This window comes from Aulostomus chinensis, chromosome 14 (genome assembly GCF_037954235.1).
Source record: "Aulostomus chinensis isolate RoL2024-O1b breed Wild chromosome 14, RoL_Achi_v1.0, whole genome shotgun sequence".
Classification (NCBI taxonomy): Eukaryota; Metazoa; Chordata; class Actinopteri; order Syngnathiformes; family Aulostomidae; genus Aulostomus; species Aulostomus chinensis.
This window is the reverse complement of record NC_141333.1, coordinates 21446755-21469654: the sequence shown is the minus strand read 5'-3', so window position 1 is coordinate 21469654 and position 22900 is coordinate 21446755. Positions and strand designations below refer to the sequence as shown.

The following is a 22900-nucleotide window of genomic DNA, read 5'->3' as shown; positions in this document are numbered from 1 at the left end:
GCTTATATAAGAGGAACCTTAGTCTGGGTTAATCCTGGCGTCTGCCTGCCACCCTGCTCTTTGATGGCGTGTTTACGCCGGCGTGTCAGGTGCAGGTTGCTGTTGCTGCCCTGAGAGGAATAACAGCAGTAATCCTGTTTCAGGATCAGCGCCTGCACGCAGTGGGAAACCTCCACAAAGTCCCTCTCGAGTCTTCTCGTTTCATGAAGGGAGGGCGGTGATCGCAGGCCCCTGGCAGGCTGCCCTCACGTCTCCCCTCACCCGTCACTGCCTGCTGCACAGTAGCCGCTCGCCAATCGTGGCAACGAGAGCCGACCGCTGGTGCGAGGACGTGGTTAACGGCTGAATTTGTGCCTCTGCCTGAGATTTACATGTTGTTGGGATGTTCAAGGCATGCTCATGCTGGGGGGGGGGGGGGGGGGGGGAGACATGATGCTGATCATGATGAAGTTTGACTATTTAATTAATTCAGGGATTTCCCCTCCCTCACACCCATCAGCCTCCTCATTGGCTGTCACTGTCTCAGCCAACAACTGATTGGCTGCAGTGGGAATTCTGAGGCAGAGGATTGGTTAATTATGCTAAGCCAAGAATGTGATAAGGAGAGGGTTTTAAACATTTAAAGCCCCTGGACACACACACACACACACACACAGAGGGAAGGTGTGTGTCGGCCAAGCAGAGAACAAAGACAAGAAAAAGCCATAATGAAGCTCATTTCTCTTCAATCGCCCTCCAAACTAAACTTGTGCTGTTCGAGTGCTGGGCCCCGCATCCCTGCTCAGTTCCTCTGCAGCTGCTGCGCTGCTGGCCTCCCCCTCTTGTCTCGTTAACTGATGTCTGTGGGCGGGCGACGCTGCTTCACTGATCCACATCTCGTGAAACATCACCACTTTCTTCCTCTTATTTTTCATCTGTCACTTCTGTCTCACATCTCTCGCGCTGTGCACAATCGTGTCCCGGCTGTCTGGTGTCCCCTGCTTGGGCTCCAGGGTGGAGAGCAGCACCCAGTAGAGCCTTAAAACTGCTCCTCACACCACACGCATTTTTAGTTGGTTGTTTTCTGTTTATTTCAGCTGACTTGAGTGTGTGTGTGTGTCTGTGTATCGATGTGGATTGTGAGGACAAAGCAGTTTCTTTTAATTGTCTTCATAACCTCCTTCCTCCCACGACAGTCCAAAACTGCCTCTGCAGTCCTGCACAGCATCTCCAAGCTGCAGTTGGATGCCAGACCTGCAAACCCTGAGAACTCCAGGTTTGCTCTCTCTCCCTCTCTCTCTGATTTCTTCAAAAACAATTCTCCCTCTTTCTGCCCAGAGGCTCGAATGTCTGGGCTCAGAACGAACCGAGGAGCCAGGCTACAGTAAACACACTGAAGGAGTGCAAAGAAGGAACAAACTGAAAAAAACAGAAATGTTTTCAGCAACATTTCATTTCCTCCTTGTTTAGTTTTGGGCCAAATACATTTCCTGTGGTAAACAGGCCCAAAAAGAGAGAGAGGTGGAGGAGAGGGGGTTATAGAGGAGATGGCGTATCTGTGGGAGTATAATTAACTCTGTGGTCTGCCTCTCTGCAGGCCTGCGGCATACTGCTCCAAAATGCTGATTCAGTACACAGATAGACAGAACAGCACGGGAGGGAGAAGGGGTCAGGATGCAGTAAGAAGAGGAGGTGTTGAAATTGGTCCAAGAGTCAAAAATGTAGAAAGGAAAGAGTAAAAGAGGAAACAGGAAAGCATGCAGCAAAATCCAGCGTGGATGCAGGAGGAATTCTTCCCTTCACTGAGGCAGGCTGGCAGCAGGGCCACAATCAAGAGGACAACAGTGACACCTAGAGGCGCAACACTGCACGTGACCCCTGCGGGGACACTGGACCAGTGTACCGGACCTGGTGGAACAATGCGTGGATTAGGAACCATCATCAAAGAACCAACAACAGTGTGGTAGATCCTGGTGATCCTGTGGGTGGGAGGCTTCTCAAAGGCCAGCTGACGGAGGAGGCGAGGAACCTGGAGACGACTGCAGGCTGTGAGGAGACGCAAGATGAGCAGAAACCTCCACACACACACCCCAGTTTAACAGCTCTACTGTGTGTGTAGCTACGAGGGGGTAGAAGGGTAGGGGGGGGGGGGCTGCTGGAGCAGCTGGGACTCATCTCCACCCTGCTCACAACAAGACATCATTGTTTTACAATTTTGCCACAATCGGTTCACAAAGTTCAACTCAACCAAAATGCAGGTTGAGTCTGATGGACGTAAAAGGACGGAGCAGCGGTCGGGGAGCGGCTGCACCCTCTGGAGACAGAACCAGGAAGTCTTCAGCCTGTGTGAAATATGAACAGGTACAGATGGACGGAGAGGGACGAGCGTCAATGACTTTCTAGGACAGAGTTGAGATGTGTCCACCCTCAACACCGCTGTGCAGTCACGGAAACAAAGACTTCTGCCATTTTGAAATGTTCGCCTCACTGAGAAGTTCCTTTCAGCTCCTTGGCTCTGCCATGTCAGCAAAAACCTCAGATGAACTAAAAACTTACTTTTGTGCTTCGTGTGGAGATTCGCCAACATCCATTTTTAATTAGATTAATGGTTTCACTGTTGAATCAAACAGAAGCGTTCCACTTTCCTGTAACGTAGCATCCTCTGCTGCAGGAAAATTCTTAGAATTTCGTTCAAAATCCTCAATTTTGGGCATTTTTCCCAAAACGCTTTACTGAAAAAGGTAAGACAAAATATTTATCCTGGCTGTGCAGGAAACTTATAGAGACCTGGCCAAGGCACCTGGTACGGTGGCTACATTCACGCCCAGGGAGGCGAGCTGCCCTCCTCACGCAGACAAAGTACCTACAAAGTAGCATGAACACCAGCTTCTGGTGAAGTCCACACCATGAAGACGCTGGGAGGTGCACGTCACCACTGGCATGCCCTCCATTTCACCGTGAAGAGGTTCCATTAACCGCTTCGACGTCACTTCAATAACATCGTCTCTGTCCTGGTTTTACAGCTACATTTTCATACACTGTCCACCAGTCATTTCCTGTATTAACATAAACAGGGACATTGACAACGTTGCTATGAAGTCACAGTTCAAAAATACAAGTTATTTTAATGTTACAACTCCTTTGGCCGCATCACTGCTGGCAGCAGGGATTCGCTCCTCAAAGCTCCATCGTAGCGTCAGCTACCAAAACTAACATGGATCTTTTAACTCATCATGGCCGACTTTGTAAGCGAGGATGAGGAGGGAAGCTTCTGGATAAACCGAGATCCTGAACCTGATCTGACCGTTAACTAGGGCACGCTAACAATTCTCACCCACCACCATTCACTGTGCGAAGCTAGCCTCTGTGTATCTAAAGAAGAGAATCCATTTTGTTTTCAATAAGCACAGAGACACGCCCCTTCTCAGGAGCGGAAGAGGCGAGCTTGAACCATTGTCTCAAGATGCCACTGAACTTGAACGCAAATCCTGACTGACACGCTGGAGGTTTGGACACAGTTCCCCCTGCTGCTGTCCTGTCAGGTGTGTCCCTTCAGCTGCGTGTGCGAGTCCGAGCCGACATCAGACTCATCGGCTTCCTTCGTCAACAAGGCCCACGTCCTGAGCAGAGCAAAGCGCTGGGAAGGCGGTGTGGCAAAGTAGTCCTTCTGTCTCTGTGAGTAGGTTTGGACTGGACGGATGACGTCTCTGTAGCTCCAGTCCTGATCATGACAAGGATAAAACACTTCAGGGGCAGTCACATGATCACCATGAACTTGCCAGGCAAACAAAGACTTGATCTCCGATTCTTTAATTGCAGGTTTTTAAAACTTTTGACACTTTTGATGAAATCGTCTTTGATATCTGAATTGCTAACAAGCCCGGATCCCTCGTCATCACTGGCTGCTCCTGGTGACCAGCTATACCAAAGGTGCCGCAGTCCTGTACCTGCCAGTGGAAGTTGAACGCCTCCAGCAGCTGGATCCTGGCCTCTCTGGAGGGCACGCAGTCAGGAGGAAGAGGCTGCAGCAGGTCTGAGTCCACCGTCACGCCGTCAAACACCAGTAGAGCTCTGATGGCGAACCAGCCCCCGAATTGGGGATGAACACACACGCCGAACATCTTCTGTAGGTAAACATAGAGACGCAGCGAAGGTGAAAGTTGCACTCCAACAGACAAACACTGTGAATTCCAATCAAACAGAGACCAGCTGCATCTCCAATCAATGATCAGGGTTACTTTCTCAGCCCAGGGTTGGTCTGCGATGTCTGACTGCTGGTAGTAGAAAGCTGCCCCCGACACATGAGCAGCAGTCTGCGCCAGGAACTTGGGCTTCCTGCTGGGCAGCAGCTCGTAGTCGTAACTCACATCCACCTTCTTCCCTGGAAAACACTCCAGGAGAGAGGGAGGAGAAGGAAAAGCTTAGGTGTCAAGAAGTCACCCTGGAAACAGCAGCAGCGCGGCCGTGACATTGTTAAATGAGCCCACATCCAGGACACTGATGCAAGCGATCCAGGACCGCATCAGGTTGTCTTCAACAGCACTGGAGGACACACACACACACCTGTGAGACAGCAGAGGAGACGCAGTGTTTGACACACTGGTCTATGGGGTCAGACATCCCATGGCAGCCTTTTTCCTCCATAAAGGGAAGGAAGGCTCGTTCAAACATGGCGGGGGTGCTGAGGACCACCACCGCCAAGCGGTCATCGGGGTAGGCCAGGCGCAGGGCGGGGGGCAACACGGCGTTGTACCAGCCAACCTGGGAACAGGAGCGTCGGACAGTGAATATTCGCGTCTATCCCAGGGACTCAACCTCTCAGTACTGACGAGCAGGTGAATATTTGGATGTATTGCTATTGTTGTCGAACAAACACTAAAAATACTATGAAATAAGAGTCCAGATACCTTCAGTGTGTGTACTTCAAATCCCAGTTTTGATAAACATCCTCCCAACAGCCCTTTCACATTTTCCACACTCAAAGCGGAGGCCGCCATTGTTGTATGCGTCGCAGAGCTTTGCATTATGGGATATGGCGTTCTGAAGCTCTCGGACTGCGCGGAATCTTCTATCCAAACCGGTAGCTACGATACAAACTTGTCAAACGACGTCATCGACTCATTTTCTATCGAGCATGTGTAGTTATAAGAGGTTACTTCTTGCACTACAACGACCAGAGGCCCTTGCGCTTGCGCCTTACGTCATCACGCTACAGTGATGGGCTCCTGGATTTAAAAGTGGATCGGGAGGTTTTTGTAAGTAGCCTAGCATAAACATCGAGCTTCCATGATAATTCAACGACAGATTTCCTTTCCGACAAAATTCATCAACTGTTAGCGAATCTACGGGGCCCTAAACGGGTCCAACATTCTTAAAGTAAAAACAAGAACGCAGTTGAGCTCGAGAGGGAAAAGTAACATGCTGCTAACATTTATTAGCTTTGGACAACTTTTCACCAACATGAGCTGTTAAGGATAGCCCGCCTCTTGGTGCTCTCGGTTCTCCACCTGTCAAACCTCCATCTGACGGTGTGTCTTTGTCAGTCAACGAGGAAACCAGTGGCTCAGTCAGGCTGCTGCAGCTCAGGGCGCCCACACCCAGGCGAGCTGTAATATCATCTCAAGATTCCAGCTACTTCACCTCATCATCTGCGTGTCGAGTTCCTGCATCACTGTGCTGTGGTTGAAGGTATCCACACGGTCACACGACACCTGCGCGCTTCCAGGGTTTAAACCGGCGCCTGTGAATGACGTGTTTGGTGCCCTAGCTTCACCTGGTGCTTCCCCCCCCCCCCGGTTGACCTCAGTCATGAGCTGGGAGAGCCAGCTGAGCTCCATCCTGTCGGTAGCAGACGGCAGCGTGGCCAAGATGAGGGTGAGTAGACGTGTACAAGTACATGAAAGCGTTTGTCTCAGGTGTACTTCAATGAGTATACAAACCCTGGAGCAGACTGTAGGTGGCAGTATTGCTCCACCAATCTTGTCATAGGTTAATTGAGTTCTTCAAATTGAAGTAGCCAGAATTTCCTTTGAATGATGAAGCCTTGTTTTTGCCCTCAGGAGAATCTGACCCAGACCCTTCCACTCCCCAGAGGAGAAGGTGTGTAACACAGTGTGGGTGGTTTGTGTGTGTGCTTTCACCGTCACGGTCATGAAGCCATGTGTGCTCCTCTCGTGATTTGTGTCCAGTAAGAGAGAGGATTCGTGCCTTGGACCTTCCTGCCCCCCCCCCTCCAGCCTCCCTTCCCCGGCAGCTTCCTCCATCTGTCAGCGCAGGTGTGCAGTGGGCAGACGTAGCTGCCATCCAGTCTCAGCTCCAGTTACAGTGCCAGGTGTGTGAATGTTTATTCATCAGTGAAATGAAATCGTTGATGCACTTCTCCTCCATGTTGGGGCAGAATTCTAAATTTCCTCCTTCAATGTCCGTTTAAGGCGATTGAGTCGCTCACCCAGAAGCTGCGTGACATGGAGAGGGGGCGTCAGTCTCAACAATATCATATCCAGTCACTGCAAGGTAACCTGGCGTGCTCGTGACGTCATCGTGCCTCAAATACAGCAGCACCTGACACTGTCACTTCAGACTCCTGTGAGTTCCAGCTCTGTTTATTCCGGTCACACCCAAAGCAGTTATCAGGTCACATGGACAACAAGCATATAACGTGAATAAATCATCACCACACTCATTTGTTCCCATCATTCTGCTGCTCATAAATGTCTTGAACTGATTCAGACGTGTCAAGGCAGTCCCCGAGGAGGCTCTCGCCCCATAAGCATGAATACGCCGTAATTGAAGCTTCACGAACCTCACAAGCGCGCTGCTCCTGGCTGCACAAGTAATTGCAACGGGCCCAGCTTCGACGGGCCCAGCTTCACGAAGCAGTCATTTTGAAGGGCTGATTGTGAGGCAGTCAGGACCCACGAACATCTCACCATTATCATTTTACTGGGCTTTCCAATGAAAATGAGAAGATGTTTTTATGATGAAAATCAACATTAACTTTAATATAGCAATTAATATCCAATACCTGTGAAAATATAATTATTATGGGATGTTGTCATTTTATGCCACCATTTTTACTTTAGATTGAAGACACCATGGTAACAAAAAAGTGCTGCCTTCACATCAGCTTCTCTTTGGGGAAAGGTTGGACCGAGACGCTGTCAGAATCCAGGAGGACTGGCAGGAAATGGCTTTTGTTAACGATCAGAAATTTACCGACTTCATTGACGTCATATATCAGTCCGTCCTCACAGATGTGTCCACATTTTCACATCAGGGTGACAAACGTATGAGCTGAATGGATAAATGTTCAGTGACAGTTCAGCTTCATCGTTGCTCTAATCTGAGATGTAGTGAGACATGAGGACATTCACTATTGAAGACTTTCAGTAAAGTATTTGGATCCATACCAAATGTGTTCCTCGTTGTAGTCCACAGTAATGTCTCTTCTGTTCCAGAGGAAGTTGACCAGCTGCGTGAAAAGCAGAGGGACACTGAGAGAGAGAGGGGACAAAGTCCAGGAATAGAAAGACTGATGGAGCAGTTGAAGAGGGAGGTTGGACGTGAGCTGAGCAGCCTGCGGGGCCAGTTCCTCAGAGCCACCACCCTAGAGAACCAGGAGGAGAGGTGCGGGGGGAGGTCCAGCTACTTATGGAACCATGTAAAGAAAATGCCCAAAAAAAAGTGGGCCATTTGGCCTGCAACACTTGTCGCCAAATTCAAAGCCAAAGACACGCGTATAAGAACATAACTGACAGTGGATTCCTTCATAGCAAAGACTCCTGAGAGCCTTCAGTCGTCTGATGAGCACAATAGCAGCCAGCAAAGTGTGAAACGCTTTTCTCTCTCAGTTTCAGCTCCAAGCTCCACCGACAGGAGGTGGAGCAGCTGCGGAGAGACATGGACCAACTGAGGCAGCGGCTGCGTGAGTCACTCACATCCATCTCACCTGTCCTCGGATCCTGCGGGACTGCACATGTTCTAAGCCGGTTTCTGGCCTGTAAAGGGAAGACAAGTCCAGTCTTGCTCAGCTCTGTGTTTGCCCCCTGACAGGGAGGCAGGAGGAGGACGTGCTCCTGCAGCAGTCAGAGGCCAGAGAGACCAGGAGGCAGTACGAGCGCAGCTGCAATGTAAGCTCGTGTTTGCAGGTTCATTGTGAGCTTTGTACCCTTTGAGATGTGTAACCTTTGCTTTTGTGTGTTCACAGGAGCTGACAGACAAATACAGAACCCACAGCACTGATCTGGCCAAGGCGCTCTGTCAGTGCTCCCACACCCAGCAAGAAGTTCACCACATCAGGTGTGTGTGTGTGTGTGCGCGTGTGTGTGTGTGAGGTATTTTTTGGGATTACAATTTGTGTAACTTCTTACATCAGCACGACCGTGTCAGAACTGAAGCAGGAGGTCAAGTGTCTGATGCTCCGAGAACGTGGACCAACACCTTCGCTGTCTGTGCACTCTTCAGGCAAGCCACTCCCCTGACACACACAAATACACACGCATGCGTGCGCTGACTAATTAGTGAGTACTTGAAAGACAACATACACTTTTTGGGTGAAGTATGGCTTGAAAGGAGCAGCAGTGTCCTCCGTCAGTCCTGGATGCTGATTGGTTTACATGTACGACATCGTCCTGTTTAATTAGGTTGAGCTTTTGTTACATGACACATGTATCGTAACATGCATTGCTACTTCTTTTTATTTTGTACTCAAAGAACGAGCACACAGTTGGAACGATGAATTTGAACAGCTGAGTTAAACTGAGGCGCTCGCCCACGTGCTTGGACTCTCCTGCTTAAGAGGGTGTGTCACCGTTAACGCACAGTTTGACCGTGTCATATCAACCCTGTCCAGGGGCCTCACCTCTCCCTCCCCCTCGCAGCCATGGCAGAGGGCCCAAAGTTGAAGAAGCAGAGCGGGACTCTGACTCGGAGGACTTGAGCACAACGCTGAGCCTGGCTGAAATCAGCTCTGACGATCTCTCATGGCTGGAGGACAAAGACCCAGGTGAGGACTGATGTTGGCTCGGTGACAGGTGCAGCTTGGAGCGCAGAACGCTGAGTCACCAATGCCACACGTTTCTATCTTATCGCTGTGACAAGCCTTCTGTCCTGCTACATTCACACCAGCAACATATTCTGGCCATTACATCGGCACCAGCTGGGTAAAAACTGATGGCCGTTATAGCGAGATAAGATGTGCAGCCCCGCCCTTCAGCCCCCATCCCAGGAGGTCTGACTCACCACAGGCAGCACCCATCTGTGTGCCTGCCATCTCAGCATACAGTTGGTTAAAAGCATGGTTCCACATGGGGAAGTCCTCTCATTCACTTTTGCCAACAGTGAGATGAGAAGATCAACACTGCCGTCACGTCCTGAGCCTCTCAGAAAGAAAGAGGATATGCATACGTGGGGAATGTCAACATTTTCCTGCAGTTTGTCAGTATATGTATGTATCAGGAGAGGCTGTGTCATGGTCAAGAAAGCACTTATGAGAACAGCTTTGTAGGCTGTGTGTGTGTGTGAGTGTGTGAGAGAGAGGGAGAGAAACAGCAAGTAAATGCACTTACTGTAATAGCAGGTTAGTGTTCCTGGAAGAGATGTAATCTGTGTTGTAAATGTTTCCCAGAGTGATTTGGGCCTGTGCAGCAGAGCTATTTTCACAATTGTTTCCACACACACAAACACAAACACACACACACACACCATAACGGCCTGCATGTCCTCAAAGCAGACCCAACTGGTCACACAGCAGCGAGACACCTGGTCAGTAGTGCATCTCTGCTCCTCACCTCTTCAGCTCCTCATAGGAAGCCACCAGGGAGTCGGTCAGGACAGACTCACGACACTCTTCTGGGAACTGATCTGGAGGATGATGACGATGATGAGGAGCAGCAGGAGGAGGAGGAGGATGGTGGTTACATTCTCGATGATGTGAATGCAGATTTAGGATCGGACTTGAGCATTGATGACCTCTGACCTTTTTTAGAAGGTGAAAGCAGTGTGGAAAATGTCAATCCTGTTATAAATTTGTGGTAACAGCACACATGGACTCTTCATTGTGTCAAAGTTATTGTTTTTGTCACATGATTGTTAAACTGCCTGGACCACGTGACCTCCCGTTATCGCATCATGATTTAACAAGCATCCAAAGATTCAGCCAGCGCAGACTGTTGAGACGCCAGTCGAGCTGTCGTAGCGGCGCCTGATCTGCTCTCTCGCTGGCGGCTCTGGGAGGAGGCTCTCTGAGGGACTCTCACAACAAAGCAGCTTTCTTCATGATGATGGAAGTGAATTAGTATTGTGGCCTCCCCTCTGCAGGTTTAGTCCTCACTCTGAGTTTGACCGTGGCTACAGGCTCGTGGAAGTGGGTCGCTACCAGGATATGATGCTTGAAACGTTGCCCCACGCTCTGTGTTGCACTCCCCTGACAACAGCTTATGGGTGCGTTCAGGGCCGGGGTCACCAGCTTAGTGATCAGCCTGCTTAACTACGAAGTTTGTTTTCCTTTTTTCTTTTTTCTTTTTTTTACTTAAGATTGAAAACAGTTCTGTGGGTGGTTTCAGGCTTGGCTCAGACCCTTCAGCAGGGTTAGGACCCCGCCGATCAGGGTCCTCTGCAGGGGGCCGCCTGCTGTACGATTAAATCAACTTCAGTGTCAATTTTGAATAAATGAGTTGTCACATTGCACTTTAACATGCTTGATGTGATATCAGGTGTCATGCTCTACCTTTAAAAACCTGGTCTGCTGAGGGATGGTCTGGTTCCAGGAAATGAAGCTGGCGTTAGCGCCAGGAGGAATCCAAGCCGTTAATAATGTGGAGGCACCTCCCGCACGCCGCCGCAACGGGAGCCTCCCACAGCTCAGACCAGAGTGCCTTCATGCTGGCGCGTCTGACATGAATCAGGCTGTTCAATATTTCAGCATCCAGACACCCCCCATAGAGGACCCTGACCACAGCACAGGTCCTAGGGGAACTGATGGGGAGGTGGAGGTCGAGGTGGTGCAATCGACAGCACATGGTGTCCAGATCACCCCCCCCCCCCCCTCCAAAAAGACCCTCTATAAAACATGGAATGTCACATGAAGATTTGGAGAACTGACTCACTTGTTATTCTGGACAGATAACGGCCCTCAACTGAAGGTTTATTGGATTTGCCAAATATGGTGCAGCACCCTGACTCAGGGTCAGTAGAACGTTTTATCTCAACAAAAGTCTGAGTAAAAGAACGCTTTGACTCTCCTCCATGGGGCAAAGCTGTGGTCTGATGTGATCAACACCAGAGGTCTTAAATAGGAAGCAGGAAGTGCAGAAGTGGATTTCAAAATACCTTTAATCATGAAACACCAACAGTCGGTCAGCCGCCTCGGCAGCAGAGCCTCAGCAGTCGGGATCGCTTACACTTGAATTACTGGGAAAATCCTGGCAATTTTGAAATAAAAGTATTGTCAAGTGCACAAATCAGAATGAGTGGCTGACGAGGAAGAAAAAGGTGCTGATGAGCATGAAAATGACAGGAACTGAACACCATCATCAAAACGTGAAATGGGAGCGAGATTGGGAAGAATGCAGTTTGTCTCCGGTGTGCTCCTGAGAAGACTCGCAGCGCCGCACCCGAGCCTGGAGGTGTCAAGCACCAGTCTTGTCAGTCTTCTGATAAAAAGCCCCCTTCATTTCCATGACAGAAAAAAGGTAAGAAAATCAAAAGACAAAGTTCAAATAGAAACAAAGTTAGCAGGCAACAGTTGGCGACCACGGCTTCAACGCAGCGAACCTGGATCTGGATCCTGTGTGAGGCTGTCTGACTTACTGAGCCCCAGAGGTGACGAGTGAAAGACAGAATCTCTTTGGAGCTCATGAAAAAGTGTCTGGTGAGCACCAGCATCTTTCTAACCATGTCACCGTCATTGTGCCGTCATTTTTCTGATTCTTGTTTAGACTTCCTGCTTGACTTCCTGCAGAAAGGCTTGATGGCAGAAAGCCTCAGGCAAAGGATTGGGTTAGGGCCTGGTCAGGGTTAGGTTAAGGGGAAGACCAGGGTCTGAGGGTTAAGGCAAGATTAGGGTTCGGGTCAGTGCTAGGTTAGGGTTGCCCTTGAGGCAAATTTCTATTTGGTGAGTTAGGGCACAGAGGTGAAAGGTCAATCTCAAGTATTGGCTCCACTTTCTTATCGGTGTTTGTGCAGGCGGCTCCTGCCTTTGCCACCTCCTACTTCTGCCTCATTCCCCCAACACATGACCTCCTGTACTCAGCCTGGGAACTCAGACCTTCTAGGAAATTACCAATTCAGAAGTTGTGAGTAGCACAAGTGCGGGGACGGGGACGGGACAGTTCTTCCAAACATGGAAATCAGGACTCGGTTTGACTGCAGCTGTTCTCCAGTTGAAGCACTGTCCTGTAGGTGTCTCACTTCCACTCATGTCCAGAGCAAACATACAGCAGGGCTGACACATCAGAGCCAGTAGAACATGGCCTCTGAGAACAGGTCAGTCCAGGAAGCATGTTCCATCTGTTCTCTGGCAAATGCCCAAACAGCCATTAGACAAAGAGATTCAGGAAGCTGTCTTTGCTTGGTGCAGTCATCAGTAGTATTTACAATGCTAACACTGCATGGAGGCTATCGGGGAGTTCCTGGTGGTGGCTGAGCCCAGGATGAGTCGGAGCAGCTGACTCGCCCTGAGTGCATGTGAAGCTGGGAAACACTGGTAGTACTGGGAACTACTGGTGAATGTGGGAGTTAGTTGGTTTACATGTAGACGCGTAAGGCACTCTCTCCAGGAAAGAATCTCAATTGCACATGTCGAACTGCCGGAAGACAGCTGGACAATCAACACAGAAAATTCAGCTTTTAAATAACCCCCCTCCAACAAAAAACACAGACACACACACCTATAAATGCACACACAGCTAGGCCTTAAATACAAAACTCAAATATTGTCATAAAAAGTATTAGTCTAGTCTTCCACCTTGGTAAAAGTAAAGTGCAGCCTGATTAACACTGAGATCGGGGCGTAGGTTGGTTCTCCTCTCTGCGCTCTGAGACTTGTGATCTGCCAGACTTTACGACATGAACTGACAAAAGGAAATTAGAGCAGTGCCTTCAGGTAGGAGTCTGGCAGCAGAGGGAGGGTCTGCGTCAACTTTAGGGGAATCAAAAATATACCACACAAAACCAAACCCCCCAGAGCAGGAGGGAGAGTAGTAATGGACAGAAGCGCGTTTCACAGCTGCCATGTTAACATGACCTAGGAGGGTAAACATGGGTGACATCATTAATTATGGTCCTATTCTATTTAGTGTAACAGCCATTGTGCACATGAGCATGTCCAGGGCCAGCTAAATGGAACAGAGCCCTAATTACTGTCTCTGTCTTCACCCTAGCAATCTAAATTCCTGCTGCAAAAATGGAAAATTTCTAATAACAGACAACAAAATGGGGAACCTGACATGAGGGATGTCCTCACTGTCCACTGCAGCTTCCATCATGTCTTGTCCTGAGTGTCAATGATCTGGATCAATGACAGCAACCCAGAAACTTGAGTCCTAGATGCTTGGGGAGAGAGACCAGTTGGGATTGTTGTGGTCTGAGCCTGGGTTAAAGGAGTGTCCATCATGCCTCCAGTGTCAGTAGCTGTACATGGACAGAGGGGTGTCCTCCATCATGTCGTCCTGCACAGGAAGGAAGAAAAAAAATAAAAACCAATGAGTCCAAGTCCTCTGTCTTCAGACCACATTAATAACTGCGACTGATTACTTTCTAATGAGTCTGCATCGTTATTAACTGGTATGCATGTCATTGAGAGATGAAGTGATCACGCCGCTCACCATCGGTAAGTCCTGCAGCCTGCGAAACTCCGGTCTGTTGTCTCTTCTGCGCAGTTTGAGGAAGAGGAGCAGCGTGATGATGACGGCTGTGATGATGAAGGCTGACACCAAGCCAGCCAGGAGGGGATCTAATTTGAGAGACTCATGGACCATGATTGCTAGGAGACAAACACAGGGGGACACATTGGGAGGGCGTACCCAGTGCCAAACAGCAGCCATGGTGCAGTTACTGAACAGTCCCTCGTCCCCAGAGCCAGACATGAAGACAGAGACCCGTCTCTCCTATGCTGCATTGGAGCTGAGACCCACAGACACCAGCTGACAACTAGTTAGCTAAGTCAAGTCAAGTCAGGTTTATTTGTGGCACCAAACCCCAACCAAAGTTCTGTCCTGACTCTGTCCAAGTAGAGCAGGTCCAGCACCTCCCTCCTTCAATGAACCTCCACCCAACAATTCTCCATCAGCAGCACATCCTGCAACAGCAGCCACCAGAACCTTCCTAAGCACAATGACTGATAGTGGATGGGCAGCTCTGGGCCTGCTCGCCTGTAGCTCCTCCTCCCTCCGGTTCAGGATCTTGATTTGCTCAGAAGTAATAACCCTCATCCCAGTTTACAAGTTCAACCACGATGAGTGTTAATTATCCACAGTTCTTTTGGCTTTTGAGGAGCTGTGTGAAATCACACACAAACACAGCCATTTAGCAAGAAATTCCAACTTTTTGATTCAAAAAAATTACATTTTCTCGTAATTTTAAATTGCCATTATTATTAATGATAACGTTGTCCACAACCCACATTTTATTCATGTAGACTAGAACAGTTGGGGAGACCACTGGGAGACCGACGGCGTTCACTGAGCTTCGCTAACTAATGCTTGGCTGGTATCTAACTTCATTTCTGGCTCTGGGAAGGACAGCAAATGGCATATTCCTCAAAGGCTGGCGTGTCCCTTGAAAGCTGCTCCTGACTGCGGACGGCAGTATGTTGAGACGGAGACAACAGCTGAACAAGTTCATTTATTTCTAAAGCCTGTAAAAGTTACTCAGAAACTTTGTCCTGCTTAACCTCTCCACGTGGATGCGTGTAAATGTTGCTAAGGAAGTTTGTTTTGTAAACTGGGCTATTTTTATGTCTTCAGGATGAAAGTAACAACAACCACAGAGCAGAGAGCGATGCCTCGTTCTCCGGCTAATGGAAAGAGGCCACGTGCCAAGCATGGCCTAATAAAACCACGCTGAGTGAGAGAGGCAGAGAGAATTGGTTTTCCTCCATTTGCAACGCTGTCCTGGAAAAATAGCTCCATGGAGGAAGAATAAAATGAATCTGCTGTATAGCCCCAGAATTGATACAGAAACTTACACTGTTCTAAATATTTCAGCAGACAGACAGGGGACAAAAAACAAGGCTTGAGACCTGAATCCCAAGACTGCCTCTGTCCCCTTCCTTAAACAGAGGCACGATTGTGGAGCGGTTGGTGGTGACAGTACTTGTAGAGTATGTAGACGGGGGGGACGTGTGGTGTGTGTTTGTCTCTGTGTGTATACAAGCCAGAGCTGGCTTGTGTCTGAAAACAAAGAACAGCGCTGCAGTTGTTGTTGGGCCCGTTTGGGTTCTGTTAGTGAAAGAGCCCAGAACACATTTATACACCAGGACGCAGGATCTTATGTACTTACTGTCTCCCTTCACATTCAGCTGTGATGGAGTGTTGGCGTGGACTTTGGCTTGGGTGGAGGAGCTGCTTGGCAGAGTGGTGGTGGTGGTGGTGGTGGTGGTGGTGGTGGGAGTAGTGGTGGTGGTGGTGGTGGTGGTGGTGGTGGGAGTAGTGGTGGTGGTGGCGGGGGTCTTACGAGGGGCTTCACTGGAGGCCTGGAGATGCGTGTCTGGCTGTGAGGTTGTTTGTGGTAGCGTGTGAGTCTGAGATGCGGGGGGCTCTCGGGGGGAGCTGGTGCTGGTGCTGGTGCTGGATGTGGCTGATTCTGTTGTGGTTTTGGGTGATAAAACCTTTGGCGTGAGTGTCGTCGGGGGAGAAGCAGTTGAGTATGTTTTGGCGACAGTGGGCTGGCTTGGTGGTGGCACGACAGAGTGGTGGTGTATTGTGGTTGGTGTGAGAGGTATGAGTATGGGGTCGGGAGTGCTGGTGGTGGGGGGGGTGTGAGAGGCGGGGCTGTGGCTCTCTGACACAGGAACTGGAGGCTGTGATGTCACGTCATGAGTCAGGTTCGCCATCACCTCAGGGAGGGAAGGCGCAGAGGCAGACGCCATGTTGGTTTCTGCAGAAAGATAAAGATTGTGGTGTTACAGTCAAGCACGACTCACCAAGCTGATGTGTGTGATGTCTGATCCGAGATTGTCTCTTCTCCCTCTGAGAAATGGAGGTGAAGGGAATGTTTCTAACCCAGAGGCCTCATCTGTTTTCACTTGAACGTCTTTCTACTGGAGAAACATCCCCCTGAAAACCGTCGACTTGCTTCTGTGGATTATCAGCAGTTTGCTTTAACCATAATTGCACCCTGGCTCTGGGGACGGCCACGACGGTCTGTCTGTCCACCAGCTCCCCACTTTGTTCCAAAACAGAAACGTCTTAACTTTTGGATATTTTGTAGACAGCAATGGTTATCATCTCCCATCATCACATGAAAATTTCAGTCGTCCACCATTTTGGTCTATGGCCATATGGTTTATCAAATAATCACCTAAAGGAAAAAGGCTTACAAATGCAGAGTCTTCCATCATTTTATTACAACAGTTCATATTAGCGGCGCCACAGTGGAGCAGTGGTCCTCCCTGTGGCCCCCATCAAGAAGGTTGTGGGTGGAGCCCCAGCTGGAGCACGGGGTCTTTCTGGGTGAGTCTCCATGTTCTCCCTGTTCCTGCTGGGTTCTCTCTGGTACTCCAGCTTCCTCCACAGTCCAAAGACATCAAGAGGGACCAGGTTAATCCAGACTCTAAATTGACCGTAGGCGTGGCTGGGAGAGCCAATGGTTGTCTGTCTCTATGTGTTGGCCCTGACATGGACTGGTGACCTGTCCAGGGGGAAGGCTGCTGGGATAGGCTCCAGCCCCACCACCCTCAACAGGAGAAGAGGGAGAACATGGAGGGATGGAGTACATATTAGCACTCCTGTTATAACTCAGGAGTGATTAAAAAAACCTGTAAATGAAACCATTATAATTTATGCAATACACATTTCTAGACCTCCGCATTTAAAAACTAAGAGCTCAGTGCTTTCATCTTTCGTGCCATTCTCATTTGGGCTCTTGAGCTTCAGACATTCCTGCCTCAGATGTATTGTTTTAGTGTTATTTCTGAAATACTAGCATGCTAACATGCTAAAGTAACAAATCCCACTTTTCCACTGCACACACCTGCATTTGCGCCTGTTTTGTGTTTGTTTTCAGCACGTTGACTTTTCCCACTGTGATTAGACAAGTTGTTACAAGTTGAACCAACAGTTTAGTTAAAAGCTTGATGGAGGGCAGTGACAGTGTGTCCTATTTCACATCTTTCATTGCCACTGAGCAGTGTTCCAGTGCTGCTTCAATACAAACAGGCTGAATTTATGGCCAAGCAGAAGTTCCCACTGGAGACATCGAGCTTTCGTGGCCTCCATGTTGTTGCTAGAGATGCTACATGTGTAGCTGCTCAGCTTCTACCTCCTCTGAATGAAACTTGTTTTTATGACATGGGAAGTTGCGTACAGGACTTGAGAGCTTCAGCTTTCAGCAGATCTCCTCTTACAAGTTCATGGATCGCACAAGATGGGGGGGGGGGGGGGGCTCATATTCTTGTGAACACTCTAAACACGAGCCCATGTGAAGGCAGCACTTGTTTCATTGTAAGCATTGGCTCAACGCACCAGTGTAACACTCAGGCTTCATAGAGCTGCTAACCTCTAAATGATACTTCTGTGTAATTTTTCTGTGGAGGGAGAAATAAAAAATATAACAACATTTTATGTTATAATCTAACATTTTTGACCAGTTTTTGGGGAGAGGTCAGGAAAGCAGGAGCGGTGTGTGAGGCTAGCTAGTGCTCAGCCCTGCAGGAAACTCCAGCCTGATATCGTCTTCACATGCCTGGAAATGCGCAAGGCTGAGTCAAGCATCAGTGTGTGTGTGTGTGTGCGTGTGTGTGTGTGTGTGTGTGTGTGTGTGTGCGTGCGTGCGTGCGTGTGTGTGTGTGTGTGGAGGAGAGAGAGTGGGGGAGGGGGGGTCTAAGTCCATTTTCTCACCTCCATGCCAAAAGTCACACGGCTTTTTATCACTCCTCACTCTGAGCTCAGTCTTTGCAGAGTTGACTCATTTATATTGACCCTTCCTGCCTACGTCTCCCACCATCCTCTTCTCTGTGCTCCAGGTTACCACAGTGAGCTCTCTGTCTCTGCGTGTGCGGTGTGTGTGATTTGGCTGTCAACACTTCAACCCTGTCAGTGTCAGTCTGACAGATACAGATGAAGACCAAAAACAGTCCTCAGCTCTGCAGGCAGCGGCTGTTCGAGGAATTTCCCTGGTGAGCAATAGCAGAACAAAAACCACAACTTACCATTATTGTGGGGAGTCACAGAGGCAGTTTCCCAAGTTAGAGTTGTGTTGCTGTTGCTGCCAGTTGAACTTGAGTTGCTTGAGTCGGGGTTGTGCTGTGCAGGTGTGGCACTGACAGGTGTGGAGCCAAGTATCGACTGCGTGGTTGGAGTACTGGGAGCAAAATTAGCAGCAGTAGCTCCAGTCTGTGAGGTGGAGAGGACCTCAGAGTGGGTTTCACCTGAACAGAGGCAAACAGAGAGGGTCGGAATAATTGTCCGTTCCTGGTGATGTCCTCAGAGGGACTGAATAAAACCGGACTATTCTCAGTAAACACGAGGCAGCAGGTTATGTTCCCTCACCAAGACCAATCAACACAACCCCAACACGCCAGGGAGAGTCACTTGACCAGCAAAGATCCCTGAGATACACCCTTCAACAACAGCGGCTGCTCTGGAATAAATAAGAGTTTAGTGTCCTTATAAAGAGAAGCTTTGCAACATTTGTTATATAAGAAGATGTTATCTTGTGTGACTTTCCTAATCTAGCAGTTTTCCAAGGAACAGGCCGATGGGTCGAGCTGCAGACCACAGGGCACGGCTCCTCGCCACAGCCACAAGCAGCCAGCGCTTTTACTGCTTTGATAATACTGTCTTTAATTTTGGTTGTTCTTCCAACACACACACACACACACACACACACACACACACACACACACACACACACACACACACACACTTGTCTGACTCCAGGTCTTAGCCTCAGGATACACTTGAAGAGACAATTATTGACAGCAGCCTGGTTTTGTGTGTCTGCCTGTCTGACTGATTTCCTTCATCTACTGTAGCCTGGCTACCTGGCTGATGGCCTGACAGGGAGGAAGACACGGTTGGGGGACGGGAGCAGGGCCAGACACAGGACTGAGACCACAGCAGACCACCTGTCTAAGCAAGGATGAGGATGATGAAGCCTCTTGTGTCGGGTGAGTGAGTATACAACATGCGCCTGGATCAGAAAACACAGCAGTGATAGTTGTAAATCTGGAAGTTGTGCATTCTTATGACTTGTCTGAACAAATATGACCCAGTCCACTCTTCTATTTAGGCCTGAGCGACATGGAAGATCAGCCCTGTGTTTGTATATCATGCTAGCTGAGAGACACAATCGCCGTTTATCTCAGCTGACATTTCAAATATTTCAAAAAACGTTTTGTGACTCTGACTTGTTATTTTAACACTGTAAGATTGTGAGCCACAATCAAACAATTCCTGAGATCAAGAAAAATCCATGATAAAAAGTCACACTTGGACGCAAGTCAGTATAAAGCACAGAAATATATTAACACGTTTAGAATTGACAACATCGATCTTAAGACCTTAAATGAAAGACGACAACAATGTGAGAGCACCACAGCACAGCTCAGTGTGACTGCAACACCCATCCTCTGACACGCCTCTGACATCGGGGCTCCTGCTTTACAGTGGTCGTTTGCTGTTATATTTACAAGTACATCACGAGGCAGCAGCGAACACCACAACACTTCTTTTATGAAAGAGCAAAACACTTCATGTGATGTCGCACAAATGCTCTCCCCCTCATCACCTCATGACCTCTCGGTCAAATTTAGTACAGCACAACTGCTCCTTCAACAGGGACTCTGCTACTCTGCCTGCATCCACTACAACCCACGTGACACCACAGTCATTCGTTGGAAGTTCTACCATTTAAAGGAAGAACTCTAATCTATCTGGTTTGGTCCTGATGTCTTCAGGACGGCAGCACGCTGCCCCATCTCTGTTTCTCTGCTTCCCTTTGATGAGAGCCAGAGCACTAATGCAATGTTATAGTCATTACCGCTCAGTAACACATTACCATGATGCCTCTCATTACCTCCATGATCACTCACACAGGTCATCAGCTAATGGGGGGGGGGGGGGTGAAGTGATAGAAAAACAGACCCACTTGTAAATAGGCAGACATGCTTGACTGTACTTGTTCCTTTTCTTTAGCTCGAAGAGAGGTCAAAAGAGTTCTTACACACACACACATACACACACACATATATATATGTGTGTGTGTGTATGTGTGTGCATTTACACAGAGAAACACTGTTCCTACACTGCGCCCCCCTCCTCCCTCCAGATATTACAGGGCTGCTCTGGGATCAGTGCTGCAGGCACCTGGGGAGACGGCTCACGTCCCGAGAACCAAGAAAAGAGAACCAACGGTTTCTCTGCTGCAGCTTTGTGTGAAATCATCTGACCGGGCCTGTCAAATCCCGCCGCTGCCCCTCTCACTGACGCGTGGTTGTGGCGAATGTTGCGTGAATGACGGGGTTTTCCTCTGAGAAGTGAGGTGTTTCATCTGCATGCAGTTGCAGTGTTTGTGTCTGGTGTCCTCCTCTCCTCTGTCAGGCCTCTCACAACAGCAAGCGCATCCCCTCATTCACAGACATGAACTCAGTCGCCGCGCTGACCTCAACACGTTCCCCACGTTGACTCACATTTGCTCACTAAAGAGTGTCAGCTACATTTTTGTGGTTTACTTTGTTGTCTGTTTTCATTTTCATATTTTTTACATTCCAATTCTAAACTCTGATGAATATTCTCACTAATTAAAGCCAATCACTATTTAAACAGGTACACGTGGGTTACTGTGCTATCAGAGGAGGTATGAGCTGTTTCTTCATGTATCATGGAAGCCTTTCCTGAGTTTGTCTGATTTTACTACCAAGCGACTGGTCTGTTCTTAAGTTGTTTCATAATTTCTGTGAGCTGAAGAGAAATTTTCTCCTCTGAGGACAATTGTTACTAAATACAAACACAAAAGGAGTTGTGAATGTGTAGAGGCAAAACAAAAAGTGGAGAACAGGTTTCACGCAAAGGTGAGCAACCTGCGGGAAACTCTTCTCCAAAATAAACACATTTTCCCCAACTTTCACTTTGTTCCATCATTGTTGAAATATAAATTCCTACGGTGACACTCACACGCTGCGTGAACGAGTGTCAGGAGGAAAACCCTGAGACAGACAGGGATGCTGAGGTTGTCTGGGCCACTGCAGACCTGAGGGACGTGGAGCAGGTTACTGTGGAGCCGGAACGATTAGTCCCTCAGAAACAAGGTCCCTTCATGTTGCCTGACCTCCTAAAACCTGCTCCTGGACTCCTGCAGGTTATGATTCCACTCCAGTAGGTTACACACAGGTGTGAGAAGCCTGGTCACTGCCATCCACCTGCACCTCTGCTGCTCTGGCAGAGCTGGCATCCATCACAATCTACTTCCCTTCTCATTCACAGAACTGGTCTCTGCGGGAGGAGCTGACGGGGGCAGCTCTACCCAGCAAAACCTTCTCAGATGTCAACAGCCTCGTTCTCCTTTTTGTTTGAGAGGTGATGATGCAGAGAGAGAGAGAGAGAGAGAGAGAGAGAGAGAGAGAGAGAGAAGGGGAAGTGTATGGAACAGGTAGTGGAGAGAAGGGGAAGTGTGAAATACAGAGTACGGGAGAGGAAGAGGAGGAAGTTGTGTTAAAGATCTGAGACAAAGCCAGGAGGTATGAACGGAGAGGTGGCTGCGCTGAGAAAGATCGTGTCCATCTTCTGAAAACTCCCTTCCTGGAAAGTTTAGCGGCACATCCGCCACCACAGGCCGGTAGAGGGTCGAGGGGAGACCCGCGAGGCTGGGATCGTGAGTGAGTGACCAACAAAGATGGCAAAAATAAATAAATAAATACTTTACTGTGATCAGCGGTTCCCAAACGCAGCAGCAGCAACGCGCAGAGGGATATCCAGAGTTTAGTCTCCATCATCGCTGACGCTTCCTGCTTGCTGTCCTCTCTGCACCGGACTGGTCCGCGACTCCCGGAGCGACTGATGTCCTGCAGCTCTGCCAGTGTGTGTGCGTGGCTGAGCGAGCTGGAGGAGGAGAGTCTCTCTCTCTCTCTCTCTCTCTCTCTCTCTCTCTCTCTCTCTCGCTCTCTCTCTCTCTCTCTCTCTCTCTCTCTCTCTCTCTCTCCAGAAACAGTGCCACGTGTTCTCTGTTCAAAATAGTCCGTGGGTCTGACTCGGTGCCCTAGATCCCAAACCACACAGCACAGAAGTAAATATATTCATGAGTGACCCTTTGGATGTCACGAGCATGTTTGTGGTCTACTAATGACGTGTGATTGTCATGGGGAATTGCTTCTGAATCCTAACTGTGGTGAATCAGTCTTCACTGCAATAATCAGTTAATAATCAATAATAGCACATCTGAGATCTCCGAGATGGTTTTGAAGTGATTTAAGACGTAACATTTCTGTTCAGGCAACAATCTTCACATTCCGCTGTGCTGTATAGATTACACTAATTTATTTTTCTTTTTTGCATGACTGGCGCTTTCTGTGGGGGCTTCAGTGTCTTGTGCTGAGGCCTTTGGACCAGAGGGTGGCGCTGTTGCTCTAAAACGACCTGGAGAGGCGCGTCGCCCCGGAGTTTAAAAATGGCCAAAACCGTCGGAACCTTTCTAGCGTATATGTTATATAAACTATATATAAACTAGAAATGTATATATAATGTATATGTATATAATATATAACATC

The 22900-nt window shown here is 48.8% G+C and overlaps 3 protein-coding genes across 7 annotated transcripts; 1 reads left to right on the top strand and 2 right to left on the bottom strand.

Annotated features, from left to right (window-relative positions):
• Positions 1-577: 577 nt before the first annotated feature.
• On the bottom strand, positions 578-5756 carry mmachc (metabolism of cobalamin associated C). Of its 2 annotated transcripts, none has more exons than XM_086224378.1 (5): positions 5440-5756; positions 4543-4740; positions 4218-4370; positions 3927-4103; positions 578-3700 (listed from the first exon to the last, which is right to left on the bottom strand). In XM_086224378.1, exons 2-5 carry the CDS (start codon positions 4648-4650, stop codon positions 3518-3520), a joined length of 621 nt encoding a protein of 206 aa, XP_086080504.1. In that variant the 5' UTR covers positions 4651-4740; positions 5440-5756; the 3' UTR covers positions 578-3517. The 2 variants fall into 2 exon arrangements, with proteins under 2 accessions (XP_086080504.1, XP_086080505.1); XM_086224379.1 differs by having other exon boundaries at positions 5620-5725.
• Positions 4250-10012, top strand: LOC147250147 (uncharacterized). 3 transcript variants are annotated; one of them, XM_086224373.1, is made up of 12 exons: positions 4250-4814; positions 5523-5853; positions 6039-6078; positions 6168-6310; positions 6411-6492; positions 7437-7605; positions 7830-7903; positions 8032-8108; positions 8186-8277; positions 8354-8442; positions 8831-8983; positions 9776-10012. In XM_086224373.1, the coding sequence occupies exons 1-12, from the start codon at positions 4603-4605 to the stop codon at positions 9952-9954; spliced, it is 1641 nt and encodes a 546-aa protein (XP_086080499.1). In that variant the 5' UTR covers positions 4250-4602; the 3' UTR covers positions 9955-10012. The 3 variants fall into 3 exon arrangements, with proteins under 3 accessions (XP_086080499.1, XP_086080500.1, XP_086080501.1); XM_086224374.1 differs by lacking the exon at positions 4250-4814 and having other exon boundaries at positions 4971-5667; positions 5747-5853; XM_086224375.1 differs by lacking the exon at positions 4250-4814 and adding an exon at positions 4976-5234.
• A 1295-nt stretch (positions 10013-11307) lies between these two features.
• LOC147250146 (uncharacterized) lies at positions 11308-22223 on the bottom strand. Of its 2 annotated transcripts, XM_086224377.1 has the most exons (6): positions 22060-22223; positions 18347-18565; positions 15622-16074; positions 15478-15576; positions 13803-13960; positions 11308-13646 (listed from the first exon to the last, which is right to left on the bottom strand). In XM_086224377.1, exons 1-6 carry the CDS (start codon positions 22127-22129, stop codon positions 13602-13604), a joined length of 1044 nt encoding a protein of 347 aa, XP_086080503.1. In that variant the 5' UTR covers positions 22130-22223; the 3' UTR covers positions 11308-13601. The 2 variants fall into 2 exon arrangements, with proteins under 2 accessions (XP_086080503.1, XP_086080502.1); XM_086224376.1 differs by having other exon boundaries at positions 15478-16074.
• Between the last annotated feature and the right edge of the window lie 677 nt (positions 22224-22900).

Bases quoted from the DNA above. Each gene is read 5' to 3' on its own strand.
- LOC147250146 (XM_086224376.1), bottom strand. From the start codon at position 22,129: ATGATGGAGACTAAACTCTGGATATCCCTCTGCGCGTTGCTGCTGCTG. The intron at 18,566-22,059 runs GTAAAGTATTTA...GCCTCTGTTCAG, and splicing joins TTTGGGAACCGCTGATCACA to GTGAAACCCACTCTGAGGTC. The intron at 16,075-18,346 runs GTAAGTTGTGGT...ATCTTTCTGCAG, and splicing joins TGTGACTCCCCACAATAATG to AAACCAACATGGCGTCTGCC.
- LOC147250147 (XM_086224373.1), top strand. From the start codon at position 4,603: ATGGCAGCCTTTTTCCTCCATAAAGGGAAGGAAGGCTCGTTCAAACAT. The intron at 6,079-6,167 runs GTGTGTAACACA...ATTTGTGTCCAG, and splicing joins TCCACTCCCCAGAGGAGAAG to TAAGAGAGAGGATTCGTGCC. The intron at 6,311-6,410 runs GTGTGTGAATGT...TGTCCGTTTAAG, and splicing joins AGCTCCAGTTACAGTGCCAG to GCGATTGAGTCGCTCACCCA.
- mmachc (XM_086224378.1), bottom strand. From the start codon at position 4,650: ATGTTTGAACGAGCCTTCCTTCCCTTTATGGAGGAAAAAGGCTGCCAT. The intron at 4,371-4,542 runs GTGTGTGTGTGT...TCTCTCCTGGAG, and splicing joins TCTCCTCTGCTGTCTCACAG to TGTTTTCCAGGGAAGAAGGT. The intron at 3,701-3,926 runs GTACAGGACTGC...TGTCATGATCAG, and splicing joins CGTTCAACTTCCACTGGCAG to GACTGGAGCTACAGAGACGT.